This window comes from Peromyscus eremicus, chromosome 1, assembly GCF_949786415.1.
Source record: "Peromyscus eremicus chromosome 1, PerEre_H2_v1, whole genome shotgun sequence".
Classification (NCBI taxonomy): domain Eukaryota; kingdom Metazoa; phylum Chordata; class Mammalia; order Rodentia; family Cricetidae; genus Peromyscus; species Peromyscus eremicus.
Genome location: NC_081416.1, coordinates 44,347,494 through 44,366,222, shown reverse-complemented (window position 1 = coordinate 44,366,222; position 18,729 = coordinate 44,347,494). Strand labels below are relative to the sequence as shown.

Sequence of the window (18,729 nt, the reverse complement as noted above, 5' to 3'; positions counted from 1 at the left end):
AAGTGTTTCGCAAGAGCCCGGAACCAAAGCCCAGGCTCAGGGCTTAAACAGGAGTTAGGGAGGGACGCTGCTGTCACAGACAAGTCTTCACCTACTCTGCTAATTGGTTTATTGATGTGATCTGTACTTCCAAGAACGTCACCTCCGGGAAAAACTGACTGCCTAGTCTGGACGGTGTTTCCGGTGGGAGACATGGGTGGGATAAACTGAGTAACAGGTTTTTATTATTTATTTATGTATTTAAAGACTACTCTTTAAATGTAAATATTTATTGATTTAAACACAACTAGTTTTTAAAACTGGTGATGAAGTCTTTTCCTATTCAGATCCCCTTAACTTCAGTCTTAATTCTTATCCACACATTCTAGAGTCAAGAACCACCTACCACTACATGGACCCACTCAGCAGCCACCCAATTTGGCACTTCCTATACATTCATTTCCTTATTCGATACTTAGGAGCACTTAGCAAGTGTGATATTAAAAAGTAAGAGCAGGACTACAAAATGAAAGTCCTATGACCCCGACAATCCTTGCTCTTGCTGGAGGGGCCCACAGTTAGCGAGATGGACGCATTTAATTAACATGTAATGTAAGGCTGGGAATAAAGCCTGTGATGGGTAGGTTTAACTTTACTTGACTGAAGTAAGGATGCAGTCTGGTCTACACAACAAATGCCAGGACAGCGAGGGTTACATAGAGCAATGCTGTCTCAAATAAACTAACAAAAAAAGGATGGTGGGAGAGGTAGAGGAGTAGGGAACCCACATATAACTCTCATTCACGATGAGCTCAGGATGAATGTTCTAAAGCACACAGATAAACCAAAGCTACGGAAAGCAAGAGGGTGCCACGGGCATAGGTGAGCTGGCAGAGTACTTGCTTAGTTTATGCCAAGCCCTGGGTTCGATCCCCATCGCCTCATGAACTGGCTGTGCTGGTGTATGCCTGTAATTCCAGCAATTTGGGAAATGGATGCAGGAGAATCAAAAACTCAAGGCTGTCTTCAGCTACATTTTGCTTGGAGGCAAGGCTGGAGAAAAAACATTTGGCGCCAAGCATTTTCCAGTTTGAAAAGAGGAATTCTTTACTTAATATACATTCATTTCCTCATTCAACACTTAGGGAACACTTATCAAGTGTTATACTAAAAAGAGCAGGGCTACAAATGAATGCCATGTAACCCCGATAATCCCTGCTCTTGCTGGAGGGGCTCACAGTTGGAGAGATGGGCACATTTGATTAAAATGTAATGTGGGCCTGGGAGTATAACTCTGTGGTAGGTAGTGTGCTTGTCTAGCATACATATGGTCCTAATTTTAATTGCCAGCACTGGAAAAGGGTCACATAAAAAGCTTTGGTGAAACACTGAACTACAGAATTGGGATGGCCGAAGAAGCCTGCCGGGAGGACCATGACTAGCTCCCTAAGATGATGCTCAAGCGGGGTCTCAGAGTCCCCAGGATTTGTTCTTGAGGGAGGGGAACTGAATCGCAGGGGGACATATGAGAGAGTGGGGTATTGGGTGGCTGCTGAGTGGGTCCGTGTAGTGGTAGGTGGTTCTTGACTCTAGAATGTGTGAATAATAAGAGTTAAGACTGAAGTTAAAGGGATTTGAATAGGGAAAGATTTTTATCACCTTTTTTTTTTAAAAAAAAAACAAAAAACAAAACTAGCTGTGTTTGGCTTTACCCGTGGTCTCTGTGATACCTGTATCTGGTTCTTGGTCACCCAAGCAGTGTCAGATATGGGTTCTGTCTCATGGAATGGGCCTTAAGTCAAGTCAAACATTGGTTGACCACTCCCAGAAGTTCTGTGCCACACTGCCCTAGCATATCTTCCAGCCAGGACAGATTGTAGGTCAAAGGTTTTGTGGCTGGGTTGGTGTTCACGTTTCTCTTTTGGTAACCTGCAGAGTACCTACCTACACTGAAGACGTTAGGATGTAAAGGTGAAGGTTCTATGTAGGGATCCGCTCAACTTCTCCATGTTCAATGAGTTATGAGGGTGATGTCCTTGGCAACAGGATCTGGCTATCAGGTGGTTGGCAACCCATTGTCTTGGCAACAGTCTGAGTTGTTTGGGGATTTCTGTGGGTTGGGACTTCATCTCCCCCATTATTAGGAGACTTTATTAGGATCACCTTTATATATTTTAGGAGATTTCCTAAGGTGATATTTTATTTGTGCTGAAATTTGATTTTATTTGTATGTTAATAAATAAAGTTGCCTGGAGTTCTGAGGTCAAAGCAAGCCATAAGCAGAGTCAGGCAGTGGTAGCACATGCCCTTAATCTGATCACATGACAGGCAGAGTCTCTGTGTGTTCAAGGACACAGCCAAGTGTGGTGACCCAAACCTTTAATCCCAGTACCAACTATAGAGACTTGGAGGTTTGTATAGACAGGCAGTGACAAGGAAGTCATGTGGTTGCGTTTAGAGCCAATGAGAAGGCAGAACAGAAAGGCAATAAAAAGACGAGTCAGACAGGAAGAAGCTCTCTCTTTGGGGAAGCGACAGCGGCGAGGTGGTAAGATAAGGTAGTTGTGAATCTCTGATCTCTTTGGCTATTTACCTCTGTATTTGTCTCCATGTTTCTTTTCTTTCTCTCTTTCTTCTTTTTTTTTTTCGAGACAGGGTTTCTCTGTGTAGCTTTGCGCCTTTCCTGGATCTCACTCTGTAGACCAGGCTGGCCTTGAACTCACAAAGATCTGCCTGCCTCTGCCTCCTGAGTGCTGGGATTAAAGTCATGCACCACCACCGCCTGGCTGTGTTTCTTATTTACTAAGACTGTTGAGAATTTCGTCTACAGTTTCCACTGCACTAGGTTTTCATACCAGCCCTCAAATGCCCCTCAATCCCAGAGGTGTCTCCCCACATCCCATCCCTCAACCCTATCTCCTCTCCACTTCCCCACTTGATTCCCATCCCCCCAGTCCAACCATAAAATCTATTCTATCCCTGCCTCACCCCTCTCCAGCAATCACCTTTAAATATGGAAGCTGGGTAGGCGAACGCTGAAGAGGATGACACACAAGCATCGTGTGTTTAAGGACATGTGTTTAAACCTGGGCTACATCTCTACACAGGCGGGATAGCAGCATATGGAGGGGAAACAAGGAAACATGTTTGTTCTATACCTGCATGAAATGTCCTTATTTTGTTAAACTTAGGATAATACAAATTAACATGATGCCAACCAACATCCTAAGGACTGTTAGAAATGAAATGTATCTAGAAAGACTGAGAAAGCCAGGGCTGTTTTGAAAAGGAGAATGGGAATGCATGCTACCATCTCTTACATGGACTCATTGTGACCATCTTTTCTGGCAAGATGTAGAGAAATGAGTACACTCAAGTTTCAGAATGGCTGTGCTGGGATAACATGTGGGGGCGCGCGGGGGGGGGGGGGGGCGGCGGAGGGCCCCAGAGACCCGCCAGCAGCTTCAAAAGGCCCGATAGAGGATTCTGGACATCTCCAGAAGGACATCTAATGCAAGGGATACTTAGGACAGGGTCCACAGGTCTTGAAATGCAGCTGCGTTGTAGGTAGGTGTGTTCAGTAGAAGGTCAGGGACAGGGTAGAATCAGGGATACCATCCAAGTGCTGCCCTTAGCAATGGTTGAATGGTGGTCCCACCGACGTTGATTTTATGATCTCTGACATGAGTAGACGTCAGGAGAACAGTGCTGGAGCTTGGGAGAGCTTGAGGCAGATGCCTTAGGGATTATTTTTTTTTTTTTTTTTTGAGACAGGGTTTCTCTGTGTAGTTTTGGTGCCTGTCCTAGATCTCGCTCTGTAGACCAGGCTGGCCTTGAACTCACAGAGATCCGCCTGGCTCTGCTTCCTGAGTGCTGGGATTAAAGGGAGTTTTTAAACTGATGAACATAAACGGATTTCCCCAGACAGGTGCTATCAGTGTTGTTATAATTTGAACTACTGGAAGCTTGGTTGCCCGAGGACAGACTCTGGGGAGGCAATTAGTTCTTGACTTAATCAGTGGATGGATCTCGTGATGGATTCATAATCTAATGACATTCATTGGAGATGGTGCAAAGCAGGGTCAGTTGGAGGAAGTAGGGCACTTGGGACCTGCCCTCGAAGTATGTGTCTGCTTTTCTTCCCTTTCCTCATCTCCGTTTCCTGTCTGCCAGGAGCTGATCTTCTCTACTCTATGACTGATCCTGCTGCCAAGATGTTCTGCCCCATCACAAGCCCTTAGCAGCACAGCGAGCTGATTGCAGACTGAAGCCTCTGCAGCCGTTAGCTGAAACAAACCCTTCTCCCCTTAACCTGTTTCTCTCAGGGATTTTCCACAGTGATGAGATCATACAGGTGGAGAAGGAAGTTGGGAGTAGAAATAGAACAATGATCCCTGTATCGGCCTTGACAGACAGGAAACCTGAAAGGCAGCAAGGCTGTTGTAGGAGCTGAGAGTGGAGAGAGTGTGCTAATGCTGGAGAGGCCCAAGGAAAAGTTTGGGAAATGGGGGCAACCCCCTAATATGGTAAGAAGGAGAGAGGGGCAGAACAGGAAGGAAAATCTCTCAAATTTCCATATTCATTTGCAAAACACTGGCATATTCTCACCTTTACATTTGTCACAAGTTGGGTGGCACCTCTCACAGGTTTGTGCATGTTCATCTGCGTAGTAGTGCTCTGGGCAGGTGCGATGACACTGTCCCTTGGAGCGTAGAAGAAAGAAAAACTTATCGCAAGACTGGCAGTCTGTGGGCCGTGGGCCCCGGCATGACTTGCAGCTCTTGTCACACTTCTCACACCGACCACTGGTGCTTTCTCCATAGTATCTGAAACCAAGAGGGAGCGAAGATAGATACCGGTGTCCTCAGATCTGAGGGGATTGGCAGCTGGACACCAAAACCCAGATATGCACATGTCCCATATACAAAATGGCACAGTATCTGTACATTAACTCTACCTCTTCCTTTATGCTTTCAATTCTCTCTCAATGGTTCTCAGTGCAGTATAAATGCTACAGGAATAGTTGTTATGCTATATTGGTTCAGAAATAATGATAAGAAAAACCCCCATGTGTTCAGCAGCTGATGCATTGTTTTTAAATAGTTCCAAGTATGGAAGCCAAGGATATGGAGGGATGAATGGGCTCTGCTGAACTAAGGGCTATGTCAGACAGGGTTCACTCACTGGCCTGGCCTCTTCAGTCTCTTCACTCAACGTTCCTCATGGAATCATTGCCAAAACACTAATGAAGCTAGTGAGTATGGGTTCTCTTCCCTGTACCCTGAGGGTTACAGCCCTCCCAACCCTGGCTGTCTGTGAACATGGAGCTGGAAGCACCTATAAGGCCAAAGTCACACACAGTGGTGGCCCAAAAGTTCTCTTCCATCACTGCTACTACCTGTGAGTCACACCCTGGGTGGAAGAGCTTTCCTTTCCTTTCATCATCATCATCATCATCATCATCATCATCATCGTCACCATCATCACTATCATCATTTTGAATATACTGAATCTCCCATGTATACAACTCTTGTTGTAGTCCAGGCTGGCATCAAATTTCATAGCAAATATCTTGCCTCAGCCTTTTGAAGGCTATAGGACTTGTTGGGAGCCATGCAGCCTAGTTTCGGGCCAGTATGTGAGTGCTTGTCCAATGAGTTTCCAGATGAGGCAAAAGCCCACGGGGACAGTCTCACTGGGCAAGGACCAGTGGACTTCAGGACATTGCCAGAGTATACTGCTGGAACCTCGAAGTCTGCATACCCTCTTCTTTCCTGTAATACTGATGATTCTCTTGGTGGTTTTAGTGTCATTTTGTCAATCATACATGGGACAGATGTGATCATTCCTGGAAACCCCATTTTTTTCTTGAATAGTTTTCCCAAAATTCTTTGGGAGCTGATGCTTCTCAGGTTTCTTGTCTGGGGACGCCAGCTATCACTTCCAACCCTGGGAGCTGTTCTGATTCAGTGCTGACAGGATTGAAGGCAGATCACCCCCATTTCTGTAAATATATTTTGAACAAGATTGTTCTTGAAAATGTGTGCCAATGTCAATCACCTTTTAGTTTTGTAAAGACAGGATGTACCTGGCTCAATATTTGGCCAAGCTATCAAAATGATAAGTGTTGTTTTTGGTTTAAAGATGTTTTGATGTAAAAGTTGGGGGAAAAAACATATTTTACATATTTGGTTTTGCTGGAGGTTGATGTTGGAGGATGAGAAAAATTTGTTTGTTGATATGGAAAAACATGTTTGTTTTTGATGTATAAATAAAGACAGCTGGGCCTATTTGGGGCCGGCCACTTGTGTGAAACTCATCTGGTGGTTGGACAAGTCATTTCTTCGAGCCTCTGCCCCTTCCCCACCTCAGGACCTGACCCCAGGCTGCAGCAGGACCATGGCAATGACTTCAAGCCTGTGCCACTACATCCAGCTCAAAAGGCAGTTTAAAATGTAGCTCTGAATGTATCTTCTGATTTCTCAATTTAAAAACATTTTAAAATATAAGGTCATATGATTGATGCTGGCCTTTATAAATAAATGTAAATCCCTTTCGAAAGACTTTTGGAGGGTCAATACGCAAACAATCAGGACAATTCATTAAGCTCTGCTGTATGCCCAGTGATGTCCTAGGGACTTCAGAAACATTTCATCCCATTGACCATGAAAATGAGAGAGCAGAATGTGATGGTTAGGAACTTAGGAACAAGTGTGGTTTCAAATCCCAGCAGTACCGCCTAATGAGCTGTGTGCCCTCGGGTGGGTCACCCACTATCTCTGAGCCTCATAGTCCTTATTTGTAACTTGGGGCTATTACTAGCACTTCAATGGAACACTAGAAAGTTGTTATACTGGTGACCAGAACTCTATAAATAGTGTGTATTTGTATTGGTTGTAGATTTTTAAATTCTCACAGCATACCTTCTGAGTTTATATTGTTATCCCAAATATTATAGACCCAAAAACGACTTAGAGCATTTAGAGAACGTGCTTAGGGTCAAATGGGAGGTGGTATGTAAAACCTCATCTGTCAATTTCCAATGAAACACAGCAGTGTGCTTGCTGCAGGTGGACAGATACCTTTCAAATCAGATCAAGGTCTTAAGGACCTGGCCAGAGGTGGTGTGGCTCACATCTGCCTCTCCATGATCCTTGCCTGGCAGGATCATGTCTTCACTAATGTATATGGCTAGTACTTGCACAAATCACTGAAGAGTTGGTAGCATACATGAAAAACAAGAGATGTTTTTTCTTCCAGGAACTGAATTTCCTTTTTTCATGAGAAGATACCAGGATAAGGACAAGCCTTTGAAGTCTAAAGTATGGGCTTTAACTCAGGTAATCCAGACACACAAGGTGCTCTTACACTAACCCGTGTGGACTATGTGAGTGAATGAATGAGATATGCAGAAACATGAGCCAATATATAGGAAATAAATGAAGCATGCAGACATCACTTAGGGCCGAAGAAAGGTGCTAATTGGGGTGAAAGCATCCAGGGGAGGTCCTTCAGTTTGGGTCTGGAACCTCTCAAGGTCCTGGGTTACTGATTGGGAAAGAGTGGGTGGGGTTGTAGAATGCTGGGATGGGCATGGCCCAGTCAAACTTTCTTCCCAGAGGGTCTGTAACCAGCCCTGATATACACACCAGCAGTTGTTCTTAGCAGAAAAATAACCAAGTTCTTATTCACAAACTGCCTTTACTTTAGCATTTCATATCAGCATCAAGGTTGCTTTTAGAACCAAAGCAGATTGTGGAGGTTGGGACATTTGTGGAGGTCTGTCAGGTTGCAGAGTCCATGGGGTGCAAATGGAGATGGTAACTGAAATTGTTCCCTTTGTGTGATCAGTGTCCTACCTGTACTGCTTAGGCTTTCATATTAACCCTGAATCATATCACATCCCCAAACTGAAGAAAAAGAACCTCTACTAACGCATGTGGGTCATTCTGAGAGGAGGAAGGACCGCTCTGAATTGCAACTGCACATATCTGTGGATTGTCAGTGAGGCCAGGTCTTGAGGATGGTTAATCACTTGGTCTGATGGGACCATCTGGCTTAGTGTGTTCTCTCACTGGAACACACTGTTTCTCCCTTTTCTCGTCCTTCACTGTGGCCTGGCTCATATGTGCTCCCTGCTAGCAGGGAGGCTTTACTGTGGCTCTCCTTATTCTGAGCCCTCCTTTCCTCACGGGCAAACGGCTTGCCATCTGGCGTGGCTGCAGGATGAGGTGGTCCTTACCCGTCCCTGCATTGCAGCAAGCACTCTTTGCCCAGCTGGAACCAGCCAGGTCGGCAGGAGCGGCACTGCATGCTGTGTGGTCCTTCACAGGTCCTGCAGGAGCTGTGGCAGAGCACACACTGGTGGCTGTCCTTGTCAGTGTGGTATCCTTCTGGGCAGCTTTTCACACAGGTCGTGTCTGTGGAAGAAGGAAAGAGTGTGTCTTGATAGAAACCCTGACCTGTGGCTCCCACACCTTCCCTCTTTGGGCAAAGAGGCATTGCATGAAGAGTGAGATGAGGTCCCATTGACATCAGTGAAGACAGGGGTGGAAGAATGGAAAGTGCAGGCTGGGGGCTATGGCAGCTAATGGTTGTTGGGGTCCTCTGCTCTAGTTTTCTATCGTTGCTATAACACTGACCACTAACTTTGTGCCTTTAAGACAGGAACTGATCGTCTCACTACTACAGAGGCCAGAAATCTAAAATGTGTGTACAGAGCTGCATTCCTTTTAGAGGCAGTGGGGGGACCTGTTCCTCCCCTGTTCACTTTTAGAGGGCATCTGTGTTCATGAGCTCAGGAGCCCCTTTGCTCGAGGGTGGTATCCTCTCTGCCCCTCAGATCCCATCAACATACACCTGCTTCTAATTCTGCTCTCATCAGACCCTTGTGATTATGTTGATCTCATCTGTTTATGTCAGGATAATAGTCCCATGACAAGCTCTTTCATTAAGCACATCTACAAAGTCCCCTTTACCATATAAAATATATACCTGCAGGATTGAGAGATTAAGTTGTGACATCTTTAGGAAGAGCATAGTCTATCACAGTCTTCGAAAAACTATCTTGTTTATAAATAGCCTGTTTCTGGTGGTGTGGGGCAGGAAGGGTCGAGTGTGAGAGGATCAGGCCAGGGCAAATCCCCTGCCCCTGCCTTTGGGAGCAGATTCTGTATCAAGGCTTAACTCTAAATTCTTTTACATTCCCAGATTAAGGGAAGGCCTTCACTAATGAGATGGCTTTCTCTCTGTAAGAAGGTATCTGAAGTGACCCCAGATCGGTCATTATTAGAAGAGAATGTTCTAACGGGTGAGATTGTGTGAGAGATCCAGTCGGAAGGGCTATTTTTATGAGGAATAACTTTGAGAAAGGAAACAGAGAGCAAAATGTTCATGGGAAAGGGACTGAAATGTGTCTAGCTTATCTTTCAATGTTTGAGAAAAAAGCTAGATTGTGGATTAGCAAATGCATGTACACAAGGAGCGGGGATGATGGTTAGTAGTGGGGCAAGCAGGCAAAGGGCAGTGTGTTCCTTGGACCATCCCATCTTGTCTGTTTTCTGTAGGTATGAACAATGTTAATGAAATATAAAGAAAAATAAAAAAAGACAGAAAAATGGGCAAAGAAGACAGTGTTTCCAAGTGTTGCCTATTGTGAGAGGCCAGCATGGTATTGAGGACAGGTGACCCTATATGTAGCAGGGGGGTTCCAATGCCCTTGTTGATGATATCTCATCAAGAGGGGGAGGCTGGCCACCTATTTTGTACTGTGATTGTCTCCCTCTGAGCTCTATTCTGCTGACTGGAAGAATAATGCTGATATTTTCTGGGCTTCCATGTATTCATCTCTTTTTAATTAATCAATCAATTGATTGATTGATTATTTTTGAGACAGTGTCTCATGTAGACTGGCCTCAAACTTCTTATAAAGCTAAGATAGCTGGGCAGTGGTGGCGCATGCCTTTAATCCCAGCACTGGGGAGGTAGAGGCAGGCATATCTCTGTGAGTTTGAGGCCAGCCTGGTCTACAGAGTGAGTTCCAGGATAACCAGGACTGTTTCCCAGAGACACTCTGTCTTGAAAAACAAACGAACAAATGAAAAATGCTAAGACTAGTCTTGTATTCCTGATCTTCCTGTCTTCACCTCACAATGCTGGGATTACAGGTATATGCCTCTATGTCCTGCCTTTTCACTTTTTGGAAACAGGGTCTTTCTATATGTAGTCCACACTGGCTTTGAACCTAAGATCCTCCTGTCTCAACCTCTCCAGTAGTAGGATTATAGGCATGTGCCACCGCACCTAGCCAAAGTGATTAATTAACCAACAAATACTAAATCAAGAGGCAACTATGACAAGAGTGGACTGGCTACATGATTAGGGTGTCTGTGCACAGGCTACTCATTACTAGGAAGTCAATGGAGAAGCTGAATTATCTTGAGGAGAGGATCTACACGACTACTACTGATGAGAAGCAGGTGGATATCATACTACTCCAGACATGGTTCTCAACAATACAAGCTGCCTCTTTTGGCTGAGAAAGCACAGCCCCCTTCTAGTCATGAGGCAGCCTCTTGCCAACTCAAAAGGAAGAACAGGGACTGAATTCTTTTAACACGTCCACAGCATAAAGTACAGAGACAAGCTGTGTTCAAGACTGAAGGAGGCTATAAGATATGAAAGGTAAATGCATGTAGACCTTATCCTAAACCCTGTCCTAAAGGGGAGCTGGGACCATTTAATATTAACAGTATATTTTAAAAATTTTAGACTTATTTATTTTATTTTATGTGTATTAATGTTTTGTCTGCCTATTTGTATGTGTACCACATGTATGTCTGAACCCACAGAGGTCAGAAGAGGGCATCAGATGCCCTGGAAGTGGAGTTTCAATGATTGTGAGCCACTATGGGTGCTGGGAATCAAACTTGAATCTTCTGCAAGAGCAACAAGTGTTCTAAATCACTGAGCCATCGCTCATTGTATCAATGTGAATTTATTAATACTGAAAATGTCCTGTGTTATGAAGAAATTGTCTCTGTGCTAGGAAACATAGAGTAAAATGTTCATGGGAAAGGGACTGAAACGTGTCTAGCTTATCTTTCAATGTTTGAGAAAAAAGCTAGATTGTGGTTTAGCAAATGCGTGCACACAGGGAGCAGGGATGATGGTTAGTAGTGGGACAAGAGGGCAAAGGGCAGTGTGTTCCTTAGACCATCCCATCTTGTCTGTTTTCTGTAGGTATGAACAATGTTAATGAAATATAAAGAAAAATAAAAAAGGACAGAAAAAAGTTAACAGCCACTGGGCATCAGGCATCATCCCCCACAGGCTCACACACACACACACACACACACACACACACACACACACACACACAGATATCACAGCTGGCCTTGGACATGTGTTATAACTCACTAAGAAGAAGAGTCTCTCCAGGGCAGGTGTAGCACTGGTCCTCGGCAGGCCCTGAGCAGTGGAAGCACTTCCTGTGACATGGCTGGCACCTGTGAGTGCCTTCATCCCAGTACTCTACGGCTGCACACTCCTTGGGTGCTGTGCAGACCTCATGCACTTTTGTCAGGCCCTCCTGACAGGTCTGACAGGTCCAAGCTGATGAGCAGGATAAACAGAACTCAGGGCAATCTGCAGATATGGCAGCCAAGAAGAGGGTGGTGAGAGATGGTTAAGTCAGTGCTGTGGGATAATGCTTTTGTACACTGGTTTAATAAAACACTGATTAGCCAGTAGCCAGGCAGGAAGTATAGGTGGGATAAGTAGACAAGGAGAATTCTGGGAAGAGGAAGGCTGAGTCTTGAGACCACAAGCCTGCTGTCCAGGGAGCAGCATGTAATGGCACACAGGTAAAGCCACGGAAAATGTGGCAACACATAGATTAACAAAAATGGGCTGAGTTTAAGTGTAAGAGCTAGTCAGTAGGGAGCCTGAGCTAATGGCCGAGCAGTTTTAATTAATATAAGCCTCTGTGTGTTTACTTGGGTCTGAGTGGCTGCGAACTGAGCAGGACACAGGAAAACTCCAACTACAAGTCAGGGACACCCATTTAGGAAATGAATTCCTTTCTCCTGGAGACTTCTAGGGCTTTGTGCCAAGGGTATGGGGACAGGGTCGCCCAATACTATGAGCAAGGTTGCATACCAGTATGTGGCCTTTTCACCATCATAGTCCCCATTGCCATGGTCTTCCCCTCATCTCCTAGAATACCTCTAGCTGTTCACTAGTAAAGCAGTTGTTAGAATGTATTATAATTGCCCAACAGCAAAGGCCTCTTTGGTGCTCATTACGAATGCACATTGCTGATGTGAGAGGGCACGCATATGACAGGCAGTTGCTTGGCAGATGTGTTAGACAATCAATGAAGAACAGTTTACTATTAGAGGTTCCAGTACTCATCACACCCTCTACTTGGAATCCTATTTTTGCAGACATGTGCAGGTTTCTTCCTACAGTTATTGCTCCCTCCCCTTCTTGGTATCTTCCAGAACATCTCTTAAATTTCAATTCCTTCTTGTTCCTCTTCCTGCCCTCCCTTTGCTGTCTCACTTTTCTCCTGACTTACTGTCCTTGGCATCTTCTTTTTCTGAAGAGAACATGAGCTCTAAGGGGGCAGGCCTTCTGTCTGCCCTGCTCTCTGGGCCTGGAGCAGCAAGCAGCACACAGAAGGCCTCCCCTGCCTCAGCTTCCCCAGATGGATAGACGCATGGCTTTACTATTACTATTACATCGCATTCTCTTTGCATCATGAGATTGGTACCAAAGATGCTAAATCACTCATCTAGAAGAGAATAGAATCAGCCAGGTATGGTGGTACACACTTGCAACCACAGCACTTGGGAGACTGGGCAAGAGGAAGGCTAGTTGACAGCCAGTTTATGTAGCACAGCAAGATTCCATCTGAATGTTATAGGAGACAGACCAGGATGGGAATCGAGACCCTTAACAAATGCTCTTGCCAGTTCAGCCCCAGGGGCTCAGGAAAGGTGGAAAGCCACTGCAGGGCTTTAGAAAAGCTTGTCTCCAAGTATGCTTTCCTCTCTTGCTCTGAGAAGTGTTCTCATAATGGACAACTTATTTTTCTGTTTCCTGGCTACTAAAAAGAGATTAAGGAAGATCAATGTCCAGTGGAAAAATAAGGGGGCCAAGGAGCTGCAGACACTCTCTCCTTTCTTATTTATTGTTTCGTGCAGTCCTAAGGGTTCCATGCAGGATCTGGGACAGGATGGGCAAGGGCTTTACTACGGTGTTGCTCCCCAGTTCCAGCAGTTCCCTCCTGGGTTGTGTAGTGACAGACGCTCCAAACGGGAGATGAAGGAGGACTTGGGATAGGAAGAGCTGAAGGGAAGGAGGACAGTCATGAGGAGAGGAGAGAGGGAAGAGAGATGAAAGGCAGGGAGAAAGTCCTCCATGAGATGTTTTAAGTGTATGGACTCATTGGTGACTTGAACCCTCAAGGAGAAACATCAGCTTAGGGCACCCTTTCAAAGCTCATCAGCTCTTGGAAACCTTTACACAGAGACTCTTTTTCGATGAGCATGTGCCACTAACTAGTAGGGCCATATGATCTGTAACTAGCTGGATTCACATACTCAAAGCTTATGAATGAATGACGCATTTTAAAAATGAACTCTTGCTGGTGCTATAGTAGCACACATCTTTAATTCCAGAACTTGGTGCGGGGCAGAGGCCGGCAGATTTCTGTGAGTTTGAGGCCACCCTGGTCTATAGAGCAAGTTCCTGGACAGCCAGGACACAGAGAAACCCTGTCTCCCCGCCTCCCCCAAGAAAACAACAACAAACTCTCATTCAAACTTGGCTTCCTTGAGCAGGAGGAAGGTTAAGGGTGTCCTGAGAGCTGTGACTGGGTACTGTGGTGGCTTTAGAGCATGCTTTGTGTGGATAGGCTTCCCAGACTTCTTTGCTCAGTCATGCAGCCCAGAAATCCTTACCTTTGCATTCATCATTCTCTTCTTCTTTGTAAGTTCCCTCAGGGCACATATCCAAACACAGCCCATTGTAGAGAACCTTGGAAGTATCAGCACAGACCTTGCAGTCATCCTGCTTGGGACCATTGCACTCCAAACAGTCTTCATGGCAGGAGACACACTGGCGCAAGTCAGGATAGAAGTGTTTGGGACAGGTCTCATTGCATGCATCATCATACAGGAAGAAGCCAGGAATGCACTCTGAGGAAATGAGGAAGTAGCAGGTTATCCCCAGGGATTGGTGAGAAGAATTCATCGTCCTTGTGGTGGGCTAGCCCATTTCTCAGCTCTCTAAGCTTCTTGACCTAGGATAACATTTGCCCCTCCCTATCCAGCCAGGGTGCATTCCCAATATTTAACAATCTCTGCCCTGGGAGGAAAGGCCACACATGGTGGCCTGATTATGTGATCTTGGATTTGTGTGCTGATGTGGCCTGCACCTTTCAGGTGCAAAGAGTTTCAGTGCTGTGGGGGACAGTGATGGTGGGGATGCTGGAGGCATTGCTGGAGGTCTGGGAGAAATGAATGTCCACATATGGAAAAATGAAACTAGACCCATTCCTATCACCGTACACACAAATCAACTCTACATGGACCAAAGACCTCCATGTGAAACCAGGAACACTGGAGCTGGTAGAAGAAAACTGACTGTACTGTACAATATGTTGGCTCAGGAAAGGACTTTCTGAAGAGGAATTCACTTGCCCAGCAATTAAGGCCGACAACTGACAAGTGGGACCTCATAAAACTCAAATGCTTCTGTATGCCAGAGGAAACAGTCAGCTGAATGAGGAGGAAGTCCACAGACTAGGAGAGAATCTTTGACAGCTGTGCATTTGACAGAGGATGAATATCCAGAACATTGTAAGAGCTAAAAAAAATTAAAAAAAAATCAAGGAAACAAAAGACCCAATTAAGAAAATGGGCTATAGATCTGAACAGAGAATTCTCTAAAGAAGAACTAAAAATGGCTAAAAAATACCTTTAAACTCTTCAACATCCTTGGTCACCAGGGAGATGCAAACTAAGATTACTTGGAGATTTCATCTAAGATCAAGAAAACAACTGACAGCAAATGATGGCAAAGACATGGGGGAAGGATGGAAAGGGTACAGCCTCTATGAAAATCAATGTAGAGAATTCTCAAAAAGCTAAAAGCAGATACCACTGTATGATCCAGCCATACCACTCTTCGGCATATGGCCAAAAGAGTCACTCTCCTACTCTACAGGTTCTTGCTCAGCCAGGTTCGCTGCTGTTCTATTCACAATAGCTAGGACATGGAAACAGCCTAAATGTCAATAAACTGATGAACAGATAATGAAAACATGATACATATACACACTGGAATACTATTGAGATGCAAAGAAAAGAAATTAAATTATGAAATTTACAGGTAAATGGATAAAACCAGAAACTATTCTACCGAGTGAGAGAAACCAGACCCAGAAAGACAAATGCCACATGTTCTTTCGTATTCATGGTCCTTTTTCTGAATCTTTAGACTTCAGTATGTGACCCATAGGAGCTGCAGAAGCCAGGAAGGTTAGAAAGAGTCATGATGGTATAGGGGACAAGGGGCTCTAGAGAAGGGGGCCAGAAGGACACAGGTGCTATGAAGGGGAAAATGGGGGTGGGGGTCTGAACTTGTGGGAGGGACAGAGAGGGGGGGAAGGCAATTCAGAGAAAGAAGAGGAGGAGCAAATATAAATACCACTAAGGATGTTTGAAAAAGCCATATGGAAACATTATTTTATAAGCTTTACTTTACATAGACACTATACACACAATAATAAGAGAGTCTATTACTACCCATTATTCTCTCTCTTTCCGTCTCTGTGTCTGTCTCTGTCTCTCTGTCTATCTCTCTGTCTCTCTCTCTCTCTCTCTCTCTCTCTCTCTCTCTCTCTCTCTCTCTCTCTCTGTGTGTGTGTGTGTGTGTGTGTATGTGTGTGTATGTGTGTGTGTGTGTAGGTATGTGTAGCTTGAATGGAATTAAAGCACACTGAAGGGTAACTCTCCCCTCAAGAGCCATAGACTAACAGAAGTCCCAGACAAGGGAAATCCCTTTTCAAGTTGTTGGTTAGGGTTGTCTAAGAGACTCTCCAGTACCATATAGGCTATTGTTGCCTCCCAGAACTTGAAGGTTAGACCCTATTGCTGAAGACACCATACATTTTCGACTCATGACTGGGAGGATACAATCTGGAACTGATCCGGAAGCCTCCTCCTTGAGGACTACCTATCATAGTATCAGAAGGTCTTGTGCAAGTTGCCAAGGGAGAAAAGCAACCAATAGTCTTATTCAACCATAAAGCTGAACCACAACAACAACCAGCCCAGCAAGACATCCCCATGTGCAGTAGTGACATTATTACCTTGGGGGTAACCAAGGGCGTAACCAATAGCTGTCTAATTGGACTTAAGGCCTGTTCAATAGGAGGGAATTCATGCTTGTTATGGTAAACCTAGACAACTACCTGTGGCTAGAGAGGTTATAGACCCTAGAGGAGAGTCTGTTACTGTTATGTCCTAAACCAATATAATTTCTAACTACATTCTTTGTTTGTTTGTTTCTTTGTTTTTGAGACGAGGTTTCACTATGTACATCTGGCTGTCCTGGAACTTACCATGCAGCTCAGGTTGACCTCGAACCCACAGAGATCCATCTGCTCTGCCTCCCAAGAGCTGGGATTAAAGGCATACACCATTATGCCCAGCTTTCTAACTACATTCTAAGGACTACCCTCACAGATCAGTGTAGCTCTCACTGCACTTCTTGGAGAAGTTTCTTTTTGCATCAGATACTGTAGAGATCTACAACTGGTCAAAATGCAGAGAATAAGAGATCATGGGGTACCCAGCCCCAACTGGTACATCTATAGCACAAACCTATACCCAAGGCTCAAGAACATTGAGAAAGAGGGGTGGAAAAAGTGTAAGAGCCAGAGGACCAGGATATCTGCTGCTATAAAGGGTCTTCCAGATGTGACAGGGGGGCTGTACCCATGAAATCTCAACAAAATGGTTGTGTAAACAAGGCCTACATACTGTCAACACCATCCAACATGTGAAAATGGACAGGGGAAATTTCACTATGTCCCACCCATATATGAAGAACTACAGGCAATAGCTTGAGAGAGAGAGAGAGAGAGAGAGAGAGAGAGAGAGAGAGAGAGAGAGAGAGAGGCAGAATATATCAGTCTTCTCAAGGGATGAGCCCCTGATAAATTATTCAGTCCCATGTACCTTGTCCTAAACACATGTACATAAGAACAACAGTAAATGGACTCAGCAAAATATATATATGTACACACGTGTGTGTGTATTGTAGACTACATATTATATAGTAATTCTAGAAGAAGAGGTCATGGACTTGAGAGTGAATAGGAGAGGACAGTGGAGGAGTTGGAGGGGGAAGAGGGAGGAGTAGAAATGTAAGTACACACTAATCAATGTATGAAACTCTAAAAGAAAATAGATCGGAAAGTATTCACCGATTTTTGAAACTGTGTCAAGTGCTCCAAACTTGATTTCTTAAGGCAGGAAGCTTGTGAATTGTTAGATTTGTTGATGTTTCCTTCTTTGATAGGCTAGCTCTTGAACATATGTTAAATCATCATGAAGAATGCATTGCTTGTTACTTTGTGTTCCTTCTCTTCTTGGGGATGGGTTTGGGAAATCCTGTAGATCACACTAAGTGAATCCTTTGGATAGGACTGGATCTCCTTTTCTTGGGAGCTTGTCACAAAGAGAAAGGTCTGTTCAAGCCATAGCATTATCCTTCAGCTCAAAGTTGCCCAACTTAGTTTTAAAATTTATATTAAATGTATGTGTGTGGGATGTGCCCACTATGGAGCAAGTATGGAGGTCAGAGGATAATTTGCAGGAGTTGGTTCTCTCTTTCCAACATGTGGAAAGCACCTACTGCTCCATCCACATTTCTCCCATATCTTTATAACTCTTTCTCTAATCACTTCTGTGATTCTTGTTTTTATATTTGAGACAGATCAGTCTCTCCTATAAGACCTTGAACTCAGAGTGGGTTTGAGGATCTTATCTGTAACTCAGTGCCCTGGGCAATGCTACATATGAACTGGAGTTCTCTGAAAAAAAGCAGCAGCTGTGTTGAAGATTCTACAAAACTGGCTGACTGATGAGGATTGTAGAATGTTGGGAATGGTATAGATCCAGAATAAAATTATCTTGGTTCATTGCCCACCTCTGTGTTGAACCTGTGACTGTCAGGTAAATTCTTTTGGAATGTGTAAACTTAACAGACCATTAACTTCTATCAACCCCAAAGCTACAATTGTCATGGGGTGGTATGTGAAGCCAATAGCAGAGATTTCCTCACTGTGTGGTGACCCGCCTAACTGGTCGTTACCATCAATGCTTTGGATTCATGGCTTCCTTTTGCTCTGATTAGGAAAACATCATGAACCTATCACATTGGAACATGGCATGTAGGGTAACATGACTCTATGCTCTTAGGCAATGGTCATCCATATTTGTCCCCAGAATAAATGTCTCTTATGCCCTTTGAGGTGAGAGTTGAGTACATCTGTAATAACACTTGTTTGTCTTAGCTTACAGAGTCCACAAGGGAAGGAGTATATATATCTCACCCTCCACTTCCTCAACGATAGGCCAACCGATGGTGAACTTCACTGAAGGTGGAGATTGATTCTTTTGGTTCTCAGACAGTGGCACCAGCCAGTGGCTCCTCAGGGCTGGGATCTCTTTG

At 44.5% G+C, this 18,729-nt stretch overlaps 1 protein-coding gene across 2 annotated transcripts in view; it reads right to left on the bottom strand.

Annotated features, from left to right (window-relative positions):
- Positions 1-18,729, bottom strand: part of Pcsk5 (proprotein convertase subtilisin/kexin type 5) — a 434,973-nt gene that overhangs the window by 12,090 nt on the left and 404,154 nt on the right. For both annotated transcript variants that reach the window (XM_059259884.1, XM_059259894.1), the window contains 4 exons: positions 13,947-14,183; positions 11,398-11,625; positions 8,222-8,399; positions 4,588-4,805 (listed from right to left, as the gene is read on the bottom strand). In XM_059259884.1, coding sequence (XP_059115867.1) covers positions 4,588-4,805; positions 8,222-8,399; positions 11,398-11,625; positions 13,947-14,183 — 861 coding nt within the window. The remainder of the gene's footprint in view (positions 1-4,587; positions 4,806-8,221; positions 8,400-11,397; positions 11,626-13,946; positions 14,184-18,729) is intronic.